The 23,776-nt window shown below is 36.3% G+C and overlaps 1 protein-coding gene across 2 annotated transcripts in view; it reads right to left on the bottom strand.

Moving 5' to 3' along the window:
* The window catches only part of LOC594521 (EVI5-like protein), an 86,709-nt gene that overhangs the window by 19,129 nt on the left and 43,804 nt on the right, over positions 1–23,776 (bottom strand). For both annotated transcript variants that reach the window (XM_030998011.1, XM_793957.5), the window contains exons 12-15: positions 8,162–8,311; positions 6,443–6,589; positions 5,262–5,420; positions 4,312–4,458 (exon numbers count right to left, since the gene is read on the bottom strand). In XM_030998011.1, coding sequence (XP_030853871.1) covers positions 4,312–4,458; positions 5,262–5,420; positions 6,443–6,589; positions 8,162–8,311 — 603 coding nt within the window. The remainder of the gene's footprint in view (positions 1–4,311; positions 4,459–5,261; positions 5,421–6,442; positions 6,590–8,161; positions 8,312–23,776) is intronic.

The raw sequence follows: 23,776 nt of genomic DNA, 5'->3' as shown, positions 1-23,776 counted from the left end.
TCAAACTTCAAACCCAGGAACAGCAATTCTTTAGTAAGGCAGGGCATTTATCAATATTTGCCATTCTCAACCTAGGGATAGAGAATGGGTACCTACAAATTGAAAGATATTACTTGGAAGCAAAAGCAAAATCCAGGTAGTAATAATGAAGTGACAGAAGTGTCATGTGATTCACTCATACTTGTTGTATAATTATTCTTCCTGTATTAATGGATCATAAAAGAAGTTTACTGGATTTTATGTGTCAGCTTTAAGAGAGCAGAATACACCAAAGATGAAGCGTGAGCTGATAATATTTGCTGATCTGTTTGATTTTATGTTCATTCTGGTTAAGTTTCAAGTGTTTCTTGAAGAGGGTGGATGCTGCTATAAAAAAAAAATGAAGGATTGTTTTGTCTTATGCAAACTTGAACTTGTTAAGCACAACAGCAAACAGAGAAAAAACAAACAACGCACCCGGGCGATGACTAATCTTGGGTCGCATGTTTTTATGTACATTATGAAATTTATGTACACTACGTGTATTTACTTGGGCAGGCCTGGATGTGTTTGAAGTCTAAACAGTAATTCGAGAACTTGAATGATAACAATGAGCTGCGCTGAATTCGATGCTGAACAATAGGTCATTAAATCAAGGTGAATCTATCCAGTTTACATTTTTTATCAGTTCAGTATCCTTTTCCAAGTTCGTTTGGTTATTTCATTTTTTTTAATACAGTGTTTAGAAATATCCCCTGCTTGCAGCCCCAAGGAAGTTTTTCAGCTAGTCCGTATACAAAAGAGGAGGCGAGTTGGCTAAGGCAGTAAAAGCGTCTGCCTGTCGAACCAAAGATCATGGGTTCAAATCCAACCCAGGCGGATGACTGAAGCCTGCGTTGTGTGTTAACGTGCCCCCTCCCCTGTTTCATAGACGCAGGCTATGTTACAGTGGACAACGCTCCGTCCCTTGGATAGGACATTAAATGAAGGCCCCTTGTACAGGAGAGTCATCACCTTTGCACTTTAAGAACCCACTGCACTGTTCGTATAAGAGTAGGGGGAAACCCCGGTGTAGTGGTCCACCTGCACACCCCCAATCATTTTATACCGGGAGAAGTGAAGTGAAGTGAAGTGATTTAGTTTCTTATCGCCTCCCAGGCACAGGTGACACCAAATATTTAATAATCGTAATAATAAAAAGAGGACATCAACAACAACTTCTTGTTGGCTACATAAGCAACACTTTTCTATGTTGATCTACATTTGCCACACTCCACCCAGGTGAAGTAAATGGGTACCTGGTAGGAATTTATTCCTTGAAACGCAAGCGCGTAACAGCTGCACTGCTAAAGCCAGGGTAATTATGCTGCATTATTGTAGAGCGCTTAGAGACTTCTGACAAAGTAAGTGTTAGGCGCTATATAAGCACTGTAATTATTATTATTATTATGTTCCCTTTTTTGCTGAAATTTTAAAACTATGCCCCTGATAATGAGACCTGAATTTCTCCAAAGAGAAAGAATGGATATGTGGGAGAGATACGACCCCCTCCCACAACCTCCCCTGAATTGTTGGCCTCCTTCATACTCATGTAAGACAAGAAAGGATTTGAATATTTTATTTTTTATTTTTTATTTAATTCAAAACTTATTACAGATAGAAAATTAAAAAATACATACATCATAACTTGTGAGATAGTACTCAAAATATAACAATCGTAACGTTTATCATGGAAAATATAAAATGAACATATGTAAACAAACATTACTGACTGGATGAACAGAAAACGGACAATACAGGAAAAAGTAATGCCAGGAGGCATTGAAGGATGACCTATGACTTCACAATAATAGCAGTGTGGTTCCAAACTATTCATAGATTTTCTATAACAAAATTGATTGGCGAGTAGCTTATAAAAGATATAGAAAAGTAATCACTTTTTGTATGGATATTCAAAAATGTATATCTTTCCAATTCTTCATCAGATTTCTCAGAAGCATTCATTCACCTGTGTCTCTAATTTTCTTGCAAAACTAATACGTCACTATGAATCCATTACTTCACTTTAATTTTAAACTAATTTTGTTTTCCAAAATAGTGATTGTATTAACGAACATTGACATCTGAACATATTGCAATCACACCGACTTCAAAGAATGAGTCATGTTTGCACTGATGCCAGAATGGCGTCAACAAGATATGAAGTCGATATGCTTTATGGCTTGGTAAACAGCGGCTATCAGGACTTGAAAGTAAAAGGAACATAAAAACAAATACATGGGACTGCATTATCTTGTCGGCACTTGAAGTTGTTCATTTAAATCCGAGTGCCGGTTTTATTTCATCTTTGAAGATTTCCAAAGTAAGAAGTCATCAGATAAAAGCACAATTGAACTCGGCAAGCTTAAAAGGGTAATAATCTATGGCCTGGTTGAACCCATGAATTGTTATTGCATATAATGTGTATATTGCACTACAAGGCACCAACAGTATTGGCCCTCGTACGTGAATGTCACATCTCGTACGTGTCGTGGATGACACATCTTGTACGTGAATGACAGATGACATTATGTCATATTTTGTGTTATTTGGATTTGAATTGCAATTGTATTGTATCTTTGTGAAATGGATCGCAATTCGGCCGTTGGTTGCGATGAACTTTTTAATAAAGCATTTCTATCTATCTATCCTTCTATCTATCTGCACATTTCCACAAAATACCAGGTAAAAAAAATTCTAATTGAAATAACATTTGGCACAATAAGATATACCGGTAGGCATTTTACTGCAGGAAAGCAATCAAGTGATAAGACACTCAGCTAGTGTATAGTGGAAATCTGAAAAATGGGAGTTACTTGGGAGTTGCTTGGAAGTTGCATGGGAGTTACATCAGAGTTGAAAGGGAGTTGTCTGGGCATTTCCTGGGACTTGCCAGGGCATGGCACATACGCTGATGTTCCCTAAAATAGCAATAGAATCTCACTAATCCATTCATACTTCAATGACTCCTAGGATATTGTACAAGCAACTGTAAGCATTTTATGGGCAGATTAGCTGAGTCCAACAAAACCAGACTGATAATTTTTCATGAAATAATTTTTTTCTTCTTCAATGTTTCAGTCTTTTTTTTTTCTTTTCTTTTTTCTGACTGCAAAGAAAGCATGTGTACGGAATGCTTGTACATGTATTAGCAACCAGGGGACTATCGGCTTTAAGTCCTCTTCGAGGGACTTGGTAACGAGGGTCAATGCCTTACCAAAGGGCACTAGCGCATCAACTTGGTTCAAACTTTATTTCAAACCCTGAACAAAACCACAAGATGATGATAATAATAATGATATATAAGATTTGTAAACCACCAAGTCTCCACTTGAAATCAAATGCTCAAATGAAATCGTATAAAAGCATCTGTATCATAACAAAAAGATACTGATCGAGAGATTCCCTATTACTGCCTTTTAAAAGTAGTGAAGTCAGTCTTTAACCATAGGAGGAATTACAACTACTAATAGTTATTGTTTTTTTGTTTTTTTGTTAATTTGTTAACAAGTTTTGTTAATTTGTTAACAAGTTGTCTGTTAGTGCAGGTAGTTCATATGACAAGTTCATATGACAAGTTCATATGACAAGTTCATATGACAAGATAAACCCAAATTTTACCAAATCAACACGGTGCTTCCACCAAATTGTGTCTACATAAAGCAACATTACAAGTGAATGTTGAACAGTCATCTAGTATAAAGACACAGATAAGTTGTTTCATTATTGAATCATGTTCTTCATAACTACCACTAAAAATGACTAAGTGACAGGTTGCCTTTACAAGCATGAGCTTAACTTGGCCTGCAGAGGGCGATATTCCACTTTTACAAACAACTGCTATAGTACAAATGTATGTGGCAGGATGTGTTGAATTTTATTTTGATTTGATTTTGATTTTTACTTCAATTTTGAATGATTCAAATCAAGGATCAAAATGTCATCTATCCCTAGCTATTTAATATTATAAGACATAAAAACCCCTTAATGAAAATCAAGAACTTGTAGAATCATGATTAATTTACATGATGTTATTCAACATTTGAAGTGAATTTGTCAAACTCAATACCAGTACATTTTGTGAATGAAAGCATGGGCTAATTCATGACACAAGAGGGGGTAGTTCTACTTCCAAATACTGCATTGTATTGAGTGGAAAACACATCTTCTTTAAGAAAAAGGGGGCCATGGGGGACCAACGTTCACAGATTAGGCATTGTTTGCTATATAGAGGGCGCAAGTAGCTATAAGTAGTGCAGTGGGGCTTAAGACATGACTGCCATAGATCCTTACCCTGGCTTCTAGTTTGCATAGTTCTTTCTGAGCCTCATAGAATTGTCTTTGTAGCTCCTGTTCTTTCTTCTCACACACTTCAAGATCCTGCTTGACTTCTATCCTCTCCTCCTCTATCCTCCTCATCTGATTACTTGTCATTTGGTTCTAAAAAAGAAAAAAAATCAAATCAAATTTAAAAAGTAATCTTAAAATTGTATAAATATGACCCCCACCAAAAAAAAACACACACACAAATACCAGGGTAGATTTCAAACAGTATTAAACATTATTTTCACCAAATGTTAAATATATCTGATGTTCTGAAAATACATAATAAAAAAAATAGATCCTATAGGAGATGGGAGGTACATGTAACTTCAAAGTAAAATAAATTGCATGTGTGGCATGGAATTCTTTTGAATTTACTTCTCAATTGTGATGTACTTGATTTCAGCATTAGAATTCAGATTATTCTAGTTGAGAATAATACACATCGATTGAATTCTTTAAAATATCAAGGATATATTTTTAGTTCTTTCATTCATCACTGGCTGAATAAATAAATTCATGACAGTTTTAGTTATACTGTAGTTAGTGATGTGTGTTAATTTAAAGTTCTTTTTTGACATATCTTGGCCTTGTCTTATGAAGAGTTGCGATTAACAGTAACTTTATTTGTGATTGATATCAATCGCTACTATGCGCATGAGAGATAGGAGACTGTAATCTTGTGATTGATTGGAGGACTTGCGATTGATGCGGATTATCGCAACTCTTTATAAGACGGGGTTGTGAATGAAAGTTTAGCCAACATTAATCCTCATCAGGAAGGCATACATGTGTATGCGTTTACCAGCTCCATATCTCAGGAAGTGCAGTTCTACATACATGTGATTCCATTTTGCTAAGGGCCCTAACATATATATCGAAAGGAAATTATCTCAAAAAGATGATTTCTGGGTATGTACTTGTGTCTGAAGTTCCATGACCCTCTGCTGGGTTTCCTTGAGGTCAGCTGCCGTGTCCGCTTCCCGTAACCTCACCGACATGAGCTCTTCCGTGACCTGCTGGAGCGTGGGTCTCGAGTTTGACCCCTTCTGCTTCCCGGTGAGCTTCTCCAGGTGTTTCTGAGGATTTTTTAAAGAGATGGATGGATGGATGGATAGATGGATGGATGGATGGATGGATGGAAGGAGGGACAGAAGAATGGATGGGAAATATGATGTCAGGATGAATTGGAAGAAAAAGAAAAAGAGATAGGCAATGATATTAGTTATGGCAGTCATGAAAACGCTCATGCAAATAGATGCAACTAGATATCAGGGCCCTGTATTATAAAGAGATGCGATCGGTTTGAATCAATCATTAGCAACTCTTTATACGACAGGGTCCTCATTATTAATTTACAATAATAATAAAGGCTTAAAACTGTTATCATACTGTAGATGATGCTGTAATTTTAAACTTTTCATTCTCCTATTTTAACCTTAAAGCTAAAGACCAGTTATGGTCATGCGATTGCATTGTGAAAGAAATGTTGTGAAATCGATCAGAAAAGGTGCATTTCATATCTCTCAACAGGCAAGAGATACACTAATTTACCAAATATATCAATTAGTAGGCGGTTTCCCATCAAAATTGTTATCATCATGTAATACTCAAAACATATTCTTTCACATGATTGGTAATAAGAGCTTCCATTTCATTTTTTGAAATTGGGGCGTTTCCAATACTGGTCTTTACCTTTAAGATCATAGAACACTAAAAATTATAAGATGCAGTTTGACTTTTTAGCAATTTTAATTGTTTTTCTTGGACAATCTTCACATTGACACCTTGACACAGATTTAACATTCTTCCGGTTTCCTTTTATTTAATCATATATGAAATTAAATTGCATTTTATTGCAGCAATCAGTTATTATGCTATCATATTTATAACACCCCTGCAGTTTTAATGAGCCTTGACTAGGGTATAAGGTTTGTATGAGGTGCATGGAGGCCTGTGGTCCAACAAGTCTTCATCATGAGGAGCAGTACAGTTTAACTCCTCTGAAAGCAACCAAGCAGACGGGAGAAGAACATGCACGGCATGTATATCTTCAAAGTTCATTGACTCCACTAAAGTGCAATGACCCCAACCAACCTACCTGCCAGTGGGACTCAAGGTCGTTGACCTTCTCCCGGAGCTCCCTGAGAGCGAGATTGGCCTCGGCCTCCCTCAGCTTGACGGCGATCAGCTCATCCTGGAGGGCCGCGATGGAATGGCCGGGCTCCTTCCGTAACTTCTGATTGATCTGGATGGAGCGAAGGATGGAAGAAAAAGAAGAGAAGACGGAGGAAACCATGAGAGAAAGAATATATTTTACTTTATCTTGTCTGTTCAGAGCCAGAAGGCTGTTGACTCTGTGTTGAAGTAGATTAACGCCCTTCTGGCTCCAAACAGACGATGTTCTGTAAAACCAGAATCTTTCAAGAGTTGTAAACAATGCCATTTTAGCAACATAAACTTTTCACAAGTGTGATTCACAAATCTGAACGGTTCACAAAATTTTGAAAAGTTTCAGGTTTCACAGTAAATGCTTTCCATAACCAACTTTAAAACGTCAAATTTTCATTTAAAAAAAAATTATTAATTAATATTTTCCCTCCCCCTGATAAAATTTAAGAATTGCACGTTACTTATTTGTATTTTGTATTTAAGTGCCCAATATTAACAAAATAATGTAACAATGTTTTAATTCATGTACTGTCAATATAAATATTTTACAACAAATCATCTCTTATAGATAAGGAATATTATATTATCATTCATGTAAAGCCATCATCATTACATTTAAGTAAGCATTTTCAATGCAAAATAGACAGGAGAGGAGAAGTCAACAAGTAAAATAAAAATACAGAATATATACAAAATATTCTGAGCAACAGGGGCTATAAGATATACATGAGAACAGAGAGATCAGAATATAAATACAAATATAATTTAACATATTTTGACAATTATAGTTTATTATTGAAAGACAGTATATTTGAACCCTGACTGTAATTATTTCTGTTAGAAAAATTATAGTTCAGAGTTGTGTTGATTAGTTTTCAAATTGGAAGCGTTTCTTTTGTTTTATTCAGAAAACAGTTAAGCGTGATACATGCTTAATTAATAGCAATTAATCTTAAATAAAGGAAAACAAAAACCGCATGGAAACTCAAATAATATCAGATGAATCCCCAAAAAATGGAGGGGAAGGGTGGGAATAAATTTGATGACGGGAATAAATGAATAAGATGATAAATGAAAATAATATAAATAAAATAAAAAATGAGTATTGGATACATTTTGTGTAATTGGTTATGTTTGGAAATAAATAAGTGAGCCAACAAAAAATAAAAAAATAAAAAAAAGTGTTATGAAAGTCAGAGGCCATGTCATTTTATACATCACATTTTCTTTATCAATCACAGATATTAATGTTTTACAATGATGGGACAATTTGTGTTTGGAACAAAACACAGTGCTTTCTACTAATATTTTCGTCTAAAATTGTCGTTTTTAGATGTAAAGTGGTTATTGTATTCATCTTTATAATTAGGTGTTCAAAGCCAAAAAAATGATTTCAATCATATTTATACCACAAAGCATGTCAATTAATGAATATTGTTCAATTCATTTTCCTTTTCTCATTTTCATCAAATTTTATTTCCTTATTTTATTACTACTATATAAAACGTTTTGATTACTTGATAGCATTGGGGGGAGATGGGTGAATGGTTGGGGATCACTTGAAACGATCTCCCTAAAAATGAAGTGAAAAATCTACTTGTGGCTTTCTCTGATCATTTTATTCTTGGGGGGGGGGGGGTAGGGGTACCTTTTCCAGACTCTCAATCTTGGTGCTAAAAGTTTTGAGAGACTCCGCCGACTCTGCTTCTTTTAACCTGACCGAGATCAATTCTTCTTGGAGCTCCATCACCACCGACTCTACCTCCTTGTCCAACACACAGGGCCGTTCGTTCTTAGCCTAGTCGTCGTAAGGTAGTCGTAAAAAAAAAGGTAAAGGGGAACAAAAAGATGAGAAAAACACCCAACATAAAAATATAAAATCATGAGGGTTATGAAAGAGAATGGAAGAAAATCAATAAAGCATGCACTTCAAATGGCTATAAATGTGAATGGTTATAATGCCTACGGTATCTAAAGCTGTAGTACTGATATTCGCAATAACGGCTCTGTTTCAGAGTGGCTGAGATTTTAGGAATAAATGTTTCTAGCTAACTGGTTATTTTTTGTCACTTGCATGGATTCAAACAAATTCAACTTTGGATAACTTCTCTGCAATGGTTATGCAAATATGAAGGCAACTGTTTTCAGGGCAGCTAACCAGTTAGTGCTATTCATGATGAATCTAGCAATTTGGTTCAGCTCATTAATATATAGTCAATATTTAGTCAAATAAAGCAGTCTCTAGTGAAATAACATTCCCTACAGGACATTGAAAATCCGCAATCTCTTCTTGTACACCTTCACTAAAAATACAAGAATAGCGCTGAATTATCATGCAGCACAACTCCTAAACTTTACCCCCCCCCCCCACTCCAAAAAAAAAAGAGTTTATCCTTGATATATTGTACATACTGCGATTGCTTTCAATTGATAATGTCAACATTTCTTCCCTCTCTACAAGTGTCCAATAATGACTGCACTTGGTAAACTGAATGCAAACCGCAGGGATTTAGACTGGACAATAACAGACAAAAGTCAATATTCTTTTATAGGAAGGATGTTTAGCCTCTACAAATATTCCTGTTGATTGCATTGGTGTAGATTTCAATGGAAACCATGGCAATGGAATGTTAACGACCATAAAATTGTACTTGATTGGCTAATATTTACACTGAAAAGATTTAACCAGGCATATACATATATGTTTAAGGACTTGTAAAGTTTTTCTGTTTTCTTTCTTTTATCTCCATTTCCTTTGCCCTTTTCCCCCCTTTAAATATATGTAAGAAGTAGAACTCTTTTTAAAGGGAGCAAACTTTATTCAACAAGTTCCATTTTTAAACCAAAAAAACAAATTTGAACAGCTTAAACTATCTAGTAAAATCTGATATCTGAAAATTAACTAGAAAACTATACTAGTGAGGAAATATATGAAAAATGACACTGGAGTACCTAAAATATATATTTGTAATGAGAATACATATATGGGTCACACAGGATATGACACCTTTACAAATATGCAAATATGAACGTTTAAAAACACCACACAAAAATATATATCAGATGGGATTAAAACTGATGAAAAGCAAATGTGTCAAAATGCATGCATTAGTGATCAAAACACCAATGAAAGAATATAATAAGGATATGATAAGAAAATGCAACTGCATGCATTCATGTATAACAATATATATGAAAAGGAGAACAAGAATATGCCAAATTATTTATCAAATACAAAGCAGAATAAAATTGGTAAACATATGCAATCCACAATTCATACAATAATATCAGCATGCAATATACATGTAGGTTTGATTCAAAAGAGACTATTACGATATGTTAAAAGCAAGTAACATTATGCTTTAAAAAGCACCCTTAAAGGTTAAAAGCTTTTTAAATGAAACTGATATGAAAAGTACTTTCAGAAGCATGTCTAGAAAGTTGATTGTTTTTTAAAAAGGCAATGAAGCATTTATTTGTAAAGTAAACAACAACAAAAATCATGCCATCTGCTAAGAGACAGAAAGGCTTTTTATAACATGTAATGTATGTCTGTTAGTGTTAATTCTTGTGTCCCAAAGACTTGAATGAATTTCAATAATAAAGTTTTCCATGTGAAAAACAGGAAAAAACAGTAAATACAATATAAAAAGTAAGACTGCACTACATATATCTTTGTGAGACTTATGTATGGTTCATAAATGTTTTCATTCATTTATCTCTCTCTCTCTCTCTCTCTCTCTCTCTCTCTCTTTGCTGAATCAATCTGAATCAATCTACACAATCCACCCAAGCAAGGATTAAATTAAATGTATATCAAACAGGCAGTTCACTTTAAATTATCATTTTCATATGGTTTTCTGAAGAAATATGAAACAGAGCCTCAGAAGCCCAACATCCCTCCTGATTATCTACATGCACTATTAAAGCTTAAACAAACAAGTCACTTGTGTTTGAATTCTAAAAGGCAGATATCCACACGGCTCAAATGACAGATGCAATAAGATTTTTGAAAAAATATGAATATCAACAAATCAAAAAAATACAATTAGACTCAACAGAAATATTTGAAGAAGAAAAAAATTGCTCCAGATTTCAGGAATAACACCAACAAGATTTAGGAATGATTTTATCACCAGTGGTGGTATAAAAACAACTAGAAGAAGAGTGTTTGAAATGAAATTCAAAGATTTAAAAAAAACAATGACAACAACAATTATAAAAGGAGAAAGAGAAGTAGTACTAAAAGACTCTCCAAGAAAAACACACACAATGTCTGTTTGGAGCCAGAAGGGCACTGACTCATATACTTCAACATAGAGTTAACACCATTCTGGCTCTGAACAGATGACATCTTGTTGGACGAGACACGACATGAACCTCTACAAAGCACCCTCCTCAACTCAACATGATTACCGGTAAGAAAGAAGGAGAAACTATACTATGAACTGAAAGGAAGAATATGGAAAGAAAAAGGATAGAACAAAAGGAAGTGAGAGAAGTACACTTCAGAAAAACTGAGTATGAACTTCACTATGAAGCAGAGAAAGTAAGGGATAAAAACACAATTTGAAAGAGGAAAACATCATCATGCAACTCCCAACCAAAATACAAAAGCTCCCCTTTCGCAAAATGATATCGAGGGGCAATCTTAAGAAAGTGTCAAAAAGCAGGAGAAGAACTGAATAACCACAATATACCCTAAAATTCATAAAGCAAAGGTATCGCCCATCAAAAACTGACTAAAATATTCAGAATGGTGAATCTTCTATAATTGGTGTCCACCCTAAATCCTACCTGGTAGTATACAGTGTATTCAGGTTCTTCTCTACGACCACGTTTGCCGATGAATGAAACAGACTAAGAAAACAGACATTTGAAGTTGAATATGTACGGTAATATGAGATGTTGTCACAATTGAGAGCCAGTAGGGCGTTGGAGTAAATGTGAATTAACAACCTTCTTGTTCTCAACAGATATTGTTTGTTTGGAGCCAAAAGATCATTAACTCCGTGTTGAGGCATACAAGTTAATGTCCTGATAGCTCAATACAGGTGACTTTATCTAATACCAATTCTATTTTTTCTGTTCAGAGCCAGAAGGGCACAACTTGCATCACCTATAAATACAGAGTTATCACCCTTCTAACTCTCAAACCACTATGTACATCTATGAATCAATAGACCGGTTTACTAACATATTCAAATTTTATGCATAACTTCTGAACAAAGGTCATTCTAGACAATCTGAAAGGCTTGCCCGACATAGCAACAAGAAATGCACACAGATTGGATTCCAAGTATTGCAGTTCATGGAATAACTCGTCACTAGATCCTCAGCAAAGAGGCGTCCATAAATTTGAATATGTTAGTAAACTGGTCTGTTCACAGTTATCTGTAGTGTCCTAACTTCAAATTCAACGATCTTCCGTCACAACATTCAAAAGTCCATGCAGAGGAGATATGACCTTCTGCCAGGCATGCTATATACGAGTACAGGAGAGTTTCATACAGGTACACACAGTTGGATGCAGAGAGACGTAAGATGATGATGATGATGATGATATGTGTGTTAGTAGTATTGATTATATATAATTCTGGTGTTATTAGTCTGGTTGTACAGTGTATGTCACCACTGCATGTTAACATAACCTCAACATCTGTTGCGCATTTACGGGCCTGAATGTACATGTACATATATGTTTTTTAAAAGTTTAAAACATATTCTTTAAAATGAAATGAAATTTTGAACCTGCAGATTATGCTAAAGCTTTGCATCAAATCATGAATCAAATTCACACGAAGTTAAGCAAGCATTCCCAAAAAATGTTTCCCCACATATTCTCATTACATATTTCAGCTGGAGATGGTGTAAAGTTATAAAAATGCCTCAGAACTCAAAACAAAACATATTTCCATTGAGGAGTGGGAAAAAAAACAAAAACAAATACCCTTTGAGCTAGGGTGGATCTAGGAAAATAAGGGGCACAATGTTTGACAATTTTGAGAAAAGCAAAACAAAAATTTCTTTCTTCTGTACTTAAAGAATGCCAGTTTATTTGGTTGAAATGGGGGTGGGGGACCTTTAATAACCCCCCCCCCCTTTCCCATGCCCCCAGTGCCTCTGAACCAGGATAATTGGGTACTGCATTTGGAAACTTTCAGAAGGAACGTTGTTTGGAACGATGTTGAAGCTATGTATGAACGCAGAGTGGAGTGTAACATGTATACCTGGTGCCTGACTTTGAGGATCTGGTAATAGAGTTCATACTCAGGATGATCATCGCTCTGTGCGTTGCCCATCGACAAGGAAGACTATAAACACAAACTGCAATGTGAAGGAAGCGATCGTCTATCATCACATCATAATATCGATACGGTGCAATACCAGGTATATCGTACTGTAGGACATTTTGACAGCATTTTCATCCTTTTTGACTGTTCATATATTCCATTTTAGTTGATGAAAAATTCTTGCTTGGTATGTAGTGACGCCAGAAAGGCGCAACAGTCAATGGTAATAATCTTGTAAATCATACTTCATTTTTCAGATGAAATGAAATATACCGGTAAACAAGTTCTTAAATCTAATGGGATATATGAAATGAAATCACCCTAATAACGTTCTAAAACTCGTGCAGATATCCAACCAAAGGGATTGGTCTCCTCAAGATGCCTGTACATTACCTAGCTTTAACTTTTAGCCGGGCTGCCATATAAGGCACAAAAATGCTAAAAACATTCAAGGAATTTCTTCGTCTTGAAAGTTACTACACACAGATTGAGGGTGGCTAAGAAACATCACTGTCTTCTCAAAGGGTGTTATTGTATCAAGGTTGAGATGTAAATTTGAATGAATTAAATTAGATACCAGTGCAATTTCCCCAATACCATATGACATCAAAAGTATTAAAGATAAATGCTGGTATATATATATATATATATCTTTCTCTGAAAAGTCAGAGTGTTGAGCTGCCTGCCCCTCCCCCTTCCCCTGAGATAAAGGTCATTTTAAGGAATACAAATGGTGATTCATGACTGCAAAAGCATCTCTTATCCAATTACAAATGCTTTTCCTAGCCTACAGAGCAGATATGTTGGTCTTTAGTGAGACAACTTGTACATGTAGGCATACATGAATGGCATGGTCTATTCTTGGCTTTCTATTAATGAACAGTAAAAAGACCAATCCCAATTTGTACAAAGTGTGTTTAATAATACCTTCTTCTTTTTAATGTTCTCAGAAGCATTTATTGCATTTAAGATTATATTTCCTTGCATCTATTTTCATATATATCAGGGATTTTTATTTATTTATTTTTGTGTTGCTTTTTTTGTCCACATCTATATTAATATATAATAGAGCTCTAGACAGCTTCCCATGCTGACCAGCTATAAATTGCTCTCTAATCCATTTTGTTGTCAAAACATAGTATTACAGAGCACTTATGATGCCTAATTATTAAAGTAGTGAATGCAAAAAGAATTACCTTCCAATCCTGATCAATAGAATCCTAATAAATTAATCCTTTGGATAATGCCGTTACAATTTACTGAACGAAAACCAAACTCACATATTAAACTCCCTTTCCTCAAGTGTCAATGTATTATGAAAACAATGTTATCCAATATCCATTTACAGGCCCTTTGCTTAAAATAGAAATCAACTGCAAGACCTTCCACGGGACATCATCTCCTTTCTATCTATGCTAACTTGGGTTATGCATGTATCCTCCCCAATTTTACCTCAATTAGAAATCACATTATGTAAATTGAGCTCATTTACCAAAGTGAGTCATAATGAATGACCGTGTAGTCAACCTAACAACAATACCATCCTGTATGCTAGCTATGCATGCCCGACCCATATACATGTACTAGGCCAATATGTATTATTCTAAGGACATATAACCGCAGAGTTGAAATTGCATCTCAAGCTAATTACTATCCCTGATTTACAGATGGGTTCTTACCTGCAATAAGGCTGATAGTCCCATACATACAAACCAAAAACTAGCTGAGAGGTGTTTCTCACGAGCAATACGCACTTCGATCAGTCCACTGATCTAATTCCAAAGATGAATAACACAGTATCTCGTCATCCGAAATACATAATTATATAGATATTCCAGTTCCCTTTATACACAGGCTGGGCAGTGGAGTCCCAAGAGTTGTACCTTACACAGATCTCCAGTGTTGTGAATTGACTTGCGTACAATGCTCCTTAAAGCTCAGGGTATAAATCATCCCTCGCATACAAAGAGCATTTCCCTCGGAGGCAGTCAAGCGACATAATCCAGCTCTTCGGCTGTAAACTCGATGGTACCAGCACTAAGGAAAGATGGAACTCGACCCTCTTCTCCTTCACACCTCAAACACTTTAGACTCCCATTGAAAGCCAGCTTGGGGGTTTCCTAGTCCCAAACGCCAACACAACGTCCTCTTTAATAGGCAGGACCTTCTCCTGGCTTGCTCCAGCGATGCAAGGCATTTGAATAGCAGGGATTTCCTTCTGCTAATCAGCAAGTAAACAGAACGTATGCAAGACCTATTACACAGTGCCCCGGTACCGAGACAGACCCGGCTGGGTATAATATCACGGGGGATGTTGTCGGTTGGTTGTAGCGATTAGGCAGATGTGGACAAGATGTCAGAGGCTTGCCGGTGATGCAGCAGGCAGGCAGGCAAGCGATGATGCTGGCCTGAACTCTGGGGGTCACCAAGATTGACATTGCCCCTGACCCTTAAAGAGTGGGAGAGGGATTGGGTAACTTTAGCAGAAAAATGAGGGATGAAATCAGATCTTTAGCTTGGGATGTAATTCGATCCTTGATGATCTTTGATATTATTAAATTGCTTTTCAAAAATGGATGATTTATTTCTACCAAATTTCCAAATACATTGAAATAATTTCAAAGGGATTCATACCACTGGCACTGTCATTGTCCATATATTTTGTTTCCTTTCAACTTACTTCCAACTTTTTGTTGACATGTATTTTTAAATGTTCATTACCCTTTTTGTGTGAGGCATTTCCAAATCAAAGTATTTAATTAATCGTTCTTTATAACACATATGAATGTTATAGGAGAAACGTATCTTTATACTGTAGTTTGATAAGGGAAAAAAATATTGACACTCATACTGGGGAGAGGGCAGGGGGCGGGGGTAATTGGGCCTGGGGAGTACTTCCTCCCAAGTGCTTGCTCTTTTTTTTTTGGGGGGGGGGGGGGGGTCATTATTTATCCATATGGACCACAGATTTCCTTTAGACAGCCATATCACACACATACAGGGGATTAATTGGGATTTGTTCAAAAACTCAGTCAATGGAACTGACCTCACCTCGGCTTTAGACAATATCCAAGTTGTTTATGGTGTAGATAGCCTGCAAACATTCCAATTGTCCACTTGTAAATTCCATCTCCAAGTCAAGTCAAACAGAACAATAATTACCAGTACCTGCCCTCACATTGTGATGTAAACAAAACAGTGACTCTGTAAACTTCATGTACATGTACATGTACATGTACATGACTGCATAGTCTTGAGGCACAGACTCTAATTTGACACTTTACCACAATGCCTAAAGCCTTGAGCAGAGCCTAGCTCTGTCAGTCTTTGGCTGTATTGTCCGGAGCAGCTTCAGTACACAGCCTATGCAGCATGCCATCAGCCTAGTCTCACAGTGCAGACACTGTTACGCAAAACGAAGGACAGGGGTTTGTGCCTGCAAATTATTGACTTTACAAGTTAACAGAGGCTGAATACATCATGAACAAGAAAAGTTTGTACACAACATGCAAACATAAACAAATTAGAAATTTAGGACTTTTTAATTTGATCAAATTCATGTAAGGATCTAATTAAAAATTTAGGGCTTTTTAATTTGATCAAATTCATGTAAGGATCTACTGAGTGCACACCTCAAGGGCATTGCTTTCTGAGAAGCCTTTATTTGATGTTCTTTTCAGTCATTTTGGAAACACAATTTCAGGTAATTTTCAATGATTACGATTAGATGTTCTTGCCAGTCATTCTCAAAAATGAAATTTTCAGTAATTATGGAAAACACAATTTCAGGTAATTTTCACTGATTACGATCAAACGATCTTGTCAATCATTCTGGAAAATGAAATTGTAAGTAATTATGCTGATAAAGATCAAATCAGATACGGTCTCCCGCAACAAGGGGGACGGATAAACAAGTATTTACGAGGTTATATGAGACTATATGGTGTAAAATACATCTTTCATATAGCTTCGATTGCATGCCTTCCAAAATTGCAAAATTAATCAAAAAAGTAAAATATTTGATATCAGTCCTTACAATTTGATGCAGACGTTTTTCACATAAGGAAATATAGTATCATTAGAAGAGAGTAGTCTGGGCTTTTTAATTGGTAATTTTAGTTGGTGGATTCTTGATTGAAAATCTGGCAAGAAATCACTGCAGGGAGACATTCAATATATGTAAGGCGAAAGAAGAAAAAATAGAAAAGGAGAGAGCGAGAAAGAGAAAGAGAGAGAGAGAGAAAGGGAGAGAAAGAGAGAAAGAGAGAAAGAGAGAAAGAGAGAAAGAGAGAGAGAGAGAGAGAGAGAGAGATGGAAAAAAAGAGAGACAAAAGAGAGAGAGAGAGACAGAAGGGGAGACAGAAGTAAGAAAGTAAATAGAGAAAGAAAGAGAATTTGGAAAGAGAAAAAAGGAGAAAAACAGAGAAAGAAAGAAATATAAGGAGTGAAAAAGAAAGGGAAAGACACAGAATTGAGAGAAATACAAGTATAGGACAGAGAGAGGGGGAGGGGAGGAGGGAGAAATGGAGGAAAAGAAAGAGAGAGAGAGAGAAAGAGAAAGAGAGAGGGCAGTGTTCAACGACAGTTTCAAATGTCACTGAATACTAGCTAACTAGTAAATCATTTTCATGAATTTTACAAAAGCTCTGGTATTTCCCATTAAAGTCAAAAGCCTTTAGGGGAAGGACCACGAAATGCAATTAACACCAGCCACAAACTCGTAGGAAACTCAGCTTGGCTTTAACGAAGGGACGACTATTTATAAGATTGTGTGATACAAATACACATGCCAAACAGCACATGAGGCCTGCCTTCATCAGCTAGAGATTGCCAAATATCCCGCAATGTCATCTATCCTAATCGCAAATTATCCAGTTAAATTGCGTCTTCATCAGCCCGAAGTTGCAATTAGCGGGATATTTGGTCGAGATAATCTTCCCAAGATATCTTGGGCTAGTTTGCGAAATATCCCGCTATTTGCCCGGTGCATCTTCACCAGCCCGAAGACTCGCACTATGCGCGAACACTGAGCAAAATATCTTGCGCTAATTTCTCAAGGTCAAGTTTCAAGGTCGATCTCGAGCTGATGAAGACGCGATGTGTAACTTCAGGATTATTTCCCAAATCAGAAATAGTGGGCTATTTGGCAATCTCAAGCTGATGAAAACAGGCTTATGGAGAGAGAAAAGCAGTGTGACTCCTGGATGTGACGTATCGAAACTTGAGTTCTCAAGACATGACATCATGATCTATTTATAGCCAATGTCAACTCCGACGAATACAGCTGGCGGCGCCACCGCTGGGAGGGTAGAATGCAGTTGGAGTATCACTTTGAAAAATTCAGAAACGGTTTGATTCCCTGGCAGCAAATAGGCAGTGCGGTCAGTTACCATGTTACGACGACCTCTTCCGAATGCATCTACGATCAATTTGAATCGCAAATAACGGTATTGCTTTCCAGCTCGAGCTGAGCGGGCATTCGACCGGAGTGACGTGAATATATGGACACTCTGTCTGAATCAATTTGTCGTTTAGCTCGTAGCTTGCATTTAGAATCGATCGAAACCTCACAACCGTGAAGAATTCTTTCTTTCTTTTGAAAACAATGACGGGCCAATGAAGGGCTGATAGTTATTGGTTTTGTGTCTATTGCTTTTATTTATGGAATAGTCATGAAGCTGACCTTTTCAAGCTATTTCTAGAAAAAGTTCCAGACAGCTAAATGATAGCTAATAAAGTAATAGAAAAGCAATTGTGTGTTGAAAAAAGCAGGCCTGGTGCGTCTCTTTAAAGTTGATACTCTAAGCAAATAAATGTCCCTTAATTTGTTACCTACGGCAAGTATATGTTATTTTTAAGTTTTTCAATTACTTAGTATATCACAAAAAAATTCTGTCTACTCGAAATCCTCCATTGAAATGTCTAAAATATCCGCCTCTCTTTGCATAGAAAATCAGTCACGACGCTGGTCTACTATTTATGACCTCACGTCCGGGAGAGAGTATATTCACGTACCCGGATGTTCCATAGCAAACATGTGCAGAGTGATACGATTTTCTGCATATTTTTGTTTCAAAGGCTGAAAAGTCTAATAAATCATAATTCTATGTACAATTATTTACCTTCCCCTAGTACTTCATAGTATTAATATCAATTCCCCTTTTAAAAATTATGACATATACATGCCAACGATGTGCTATTAGTCGATATTTTCACCATGTAATTTTTGTTTTGGTGTTGAAATCGGCCCAGGCACGGAGTGAACAGTAGCTGTCTACCCATGCACAGTTCATTACCATACACTGCAGCGATCTCCCGATGGTTTCTTCTTCCTTTTTCCCATGTCTTTCGCCTTCCTTGGCCATGAACATCCTTCATCTACCAATTCTGACACCGGTAGTCAGGAGCGAGTCTTTGTTAGTTGATTTTCTTAGCTGGCAACGTCACTTTTCTCTTGCAATTGCCGATAAACATATAACTAGCGCACGTACGTTCCATCACAAGCAAGCAGCGCCTAGAGCAGCGGCTTGGTCTTACCTCCCGATTCTGCTCGCTCCACGAACGTTCATGCAAGAGCCGCATCACTCGCCAAAATATTATAGAGGAAGCGCGCTTGCATGATCTCGTTCAAGTTTGATATTTTACAACATAAAATGTTTAACTGGTACTGTATCCTTTTTTGAGGCAGTCACACACATCTATGATAAGTACTATCATAGTTCTAGACCTATTCGTTTTACAAAACTGCTCATGTACATCTGATGACAATAATTTATAATGCATCCGCCTATTCATAAGTGCACGATTTAACTTTAATTCCTAAGCAGTTAACTCGTCTTAAATCTCTACCAAATAGGTGAATATGAGGATATAAAAAGAAATCAGCGACTGGAAAATGTTGCTTCGTTATTCTTCATTCAAATGAAAACAGAAAATCCATCAAATATACTCCTTAACAACAACAAATCTAAGCTCTGACAGAATAGCATTTACGTAGGGATATCACTGCCATTCACTCTCACTGAGCCCACGACTCCCGTTCGTGACGTCACGGATAGAGGCCCGACTCTACGTGCACTTCCGGGTTTCAGACTTAGATATTTTGGTAGAGTTTACTCGAATAAATTCATTATTCTAAACTTGTTTTGTCGGGTGGACACCATTTGGTGTTATTATGGGGGTTAAAAGCTTTCTATTTATGTAATTATCTCAGTATTTGGGATTGTCTTAGAGTATCAGCTTTAAAAAAAAAAGACGTAGAATGGATAGACAGAACTCTGAATCTCCATATATGATATCTTACAAAAGATATAATTTCTATTAATTTGTTATCATTTGAATACTAGTAGACAGGAACTACATACAATGTACATGTATTTTGAATTGCAATATTAAAGTGGAGTAAAGTAAAATGTTGAGATTTTTTTTCATGAAATAGACCCACACAATGGCACATTGAGACAAGACTGTACAGTGCACATGTACATGTAAGTGTATAGGGCCGAGTTTAAGAATACCAGTTCCCAATAATGTACAGGCTGCACAGGGGCACTGATAGACCGTTTTGAATGGGGGGGGGGCACTGTAATAATAGCAAGCATGCCACAAAATTTCTATCAAGTAAAAAAATTGAGCTTCGAATTGACCTATCATAAAATCATAAAATGATAGATTTAATTGTTCACAATTTGACAAAATGGTTTCTAAAAGTTGCCTACAGAAATTGTTGTATTGGGAGGGGGCCACTCCCACTCCTCCCCCCCCCCCCTATTTCTCCTCTACATGCTACATGTTTCATTACCCACATACATTGTACGCATGATGCATGTATCTCTTGATGAGGTACATGGCTAATTAACGATCCGATACAGGAATCAATATCCTCCACCCTATCAAGGAGGGTGATTAGTGGCTCGACCTTGGAGGCATAATTGAAGATATTTTGAAGTTCATGAGCACATCTAATAATACATGTACAATGTGGCTAAAAATATATTGAATAATAATGCACACGGCTCTCTGGTATTTCAATTTAAAAAGAAAACTGTATGATTTGACTTTTCATTACCGGTAATAATGATAACATTCATTCTTTCCTTTTCCAAAGGACACATCCTGGAAAATGTAATGGGGAAAATAATAATAGTTTTGTTATCAAGATGGTGGAAAAGAAGGTATATTCAAATAGTTGTTTTACCAATTATTCCATCTACAAAATATGATCAAACAAAATAAAACTTTTCATGCTCACAACACGCGTCACCGAGGAAAGAGAGAGAGAATAATTTATGCTCTTTTGAAATAAGGCAGTTTCAGTTTGTACAGGCCTATGGATACTTTGTGTCTGGATAACACGAAGGGGAAAATTGGAAGATAAATGTCCAATTTCTATTTTCACGCCTTTAGGATGTCTGAGACCTTGGCTTGTGTGAGACTGTCCTCGAAAGTGTTGCAGGTGTGTAGTATTTGGCATGTTTAGTTTACTACAGAAACGTGCATGGAAACATAAACATTTATTTCCAAGCTATCGTGATGGTTTCAATGTACTGTAATAGAGGCATCTTGGGAACACCCTAAACATACATGTATATGTTAATGAAGCTCTCATTGATTCACATCCAGTCGTATTGATAGAACTAACGAGATTCCATATATTTTACACATCTATACATGTAGCCACTATTATTATTCTTATCTTTATGAAGATTATTAACCATACCCAGATGTATAGAATGATTTGGAATTTTGGATATAAATTATAAATGATGTATGTCATGAATGTACAATACATAAATGTTTCATGTCCATATACACATGTAGGATAGTTTACCGCATAATGTACAGTAAATATATGGTCTTTTTGAAGCAAGAAGGACATTATTGCTGTGTTCAAGTAAACAAGTTAATGCCCTTCTGACTTCAAATAGCCAATATTTTTGTTGTGGAATGAATGACAAACACAAGTGTTTGTATCATTCACAATCCATAATATTTGTTGATTGCAAGAAGGGTATAAAGTCTATGTTAAAGTACATGACTTAACACCCTTCTGGCTATCAACAGACAATACATAGAAGGATGGTGTAGGTATAAATTTGCAGCAATATTATGTGTGACATACATTGGTGTAACCAGAGGAAAAAATAGCCATTTTGAAATGTGGCAAAATATGTAAAACAGGGATGCGGGCGAAGGACATATCGTCCACTTTGAGCCAGAAGGTATTTCAAACATATACACTGTACTTCTTCACAGATTTAACACCCTTCTGGCTCTCAACAGGTCAAAGTTTAAGTTCAACTCATTTATGGGCAGTCATTAATTCTCTCATTCAAAGAAAAATGCAGTCAGGCTCTGCTACTTTCATTGAAGAAACAGAGACAATAATACTAGCAATTTTGAATATTAAAAAAAGAAACATTTTCCCTTCATGCTACATACAAAGTTGTCAAAAGAATTCCACAAAGTGTTCACATATGTAAGACATTTCATGCAAAGAAAAAATAAAGACTGCAGAAAGTAGACCTAGGTTTGAAATTATTTCAATAGAGCACCCTTTAAAACAAGATGCATCACTCTAGCAAAGAAAGGATGCTTTATAATTTGATTTAGAATCATCACGTCAGCAAAATATGAAACTACAGTACAAGTGAGAAAAAAGAAAGAAAAAATCACTGATACAACTGCACAATCAACAATAATATATCCTAAATATAAAGAAAGTGCACACACTTGAACTAAACTCTATGAACAAAACACACACACTGAAATTACATGTGCTGTTTCCAATATTAAAATGATACACATAATTCAAAATTGTTGAACATGTTTTGATGACAGCTCTTTAATTTTGTATGTACTGAGAGCCAAAGGGCTTTAACTCCATTTTAAGAATATATAAATGAATGCCCTTCTGACTCTCAGCAAATAAAAAAAAAATACATTCCTGAGTGAAAATCAAATGAGCACTTCTCACTTGTAAGCAAAATATATCTTACAGATGATAATACATGTATCATTTGTTGAGGGTCAGAACGGCGCTAACCCATCTGTTGAACTAGCATAAAGCCCTTTTGGGCTCTCACGCAGTCTCAATACACAATTCAAATACTGGCATGGCATATATAACTTCTTCGTGAAATGCAAGAAAATGTCCACTAGAGCCACCATTTGCTTTTCAGTTTAGGAGTGCATAAAGGACACCATGGGCTTGTGAGAGGGTAGTCTGATTTCAAGGCTAAGGCAGCTTTTCTTCATTCTCATTGAAATAATATATCAGATTAAGTCTGGAGATACAGACTAGTATCAACTACTGGAGAGACACACAGAGAGTGTATATCATAATAGAAGGACAAAGTAGACATTAGTCTACAAGCTCCAGACGTAACCTGACATATCTTGAGTTTACGAAGATGAGGAAAAAACTACCTTTGCTTGGAAACAAGACTAGCAAGAGGATAGTAATAATATGGATGAACACTAGGTACAACACGACAAAATCAATACAGAGAAGAATTTCATTAGAAATCAAAAGCGCACCGCAAAAAAAAAGACGGCTGAAGCCCAAGCTCTAGATGAAGTGTTAATCAAGCGGTCGTGTCTTACCCTCCGCAAGAGTTCTTTGAAGCGAGCGGACGCTTGCGAGATTCGCTCCATGGTCTGAGTTAGGAAAAGATTGCGAGCGACGAGGAGCGAGGATGATGGTCGAAAACAAACGAGGCGGAACGGAGAGAGAGAAGATGAATGATATGATGTGGAAAACAAACAAGGTACGGAACATCACAGAGCGTGTTTTGATAAACACTAACAATGTTATTAAAGCAAGGACAAACACAAATATTTGCTTATACGGTACAAGGGCGTATGAGCACTTGCTTTAAATGCACATTTATTCAATTGTTATTCTTTTCTTTTCTTTTGTTCTCCTGCGAACATAAATTACATGAAGTACTCAATCAAAGCATGTATTC

Source organism: Strongylocentrotus purpuratus, unplaced genomic scaffold (assembly GCF_000002235.5).
Source record: "Strongylocentrotus purpuratus isolate Spur 01 unplaced genomic scaffold, Spur_5.0 spur5_scaffold_4, whole genome shotgun sequence".
Classification (NCBI taxonomy): Eukaryota; Metazoa; Echinodermata; class Echinoidea; order Camarodonta; family Strongylocentrotidae; genus Strongylocentrotus; species Strongylocentrotus purpuratus.
Note: the sequence above shows the minus strand (reverse complement) of the source record. Positions and strands in the feature narration are given on the sequence as shown.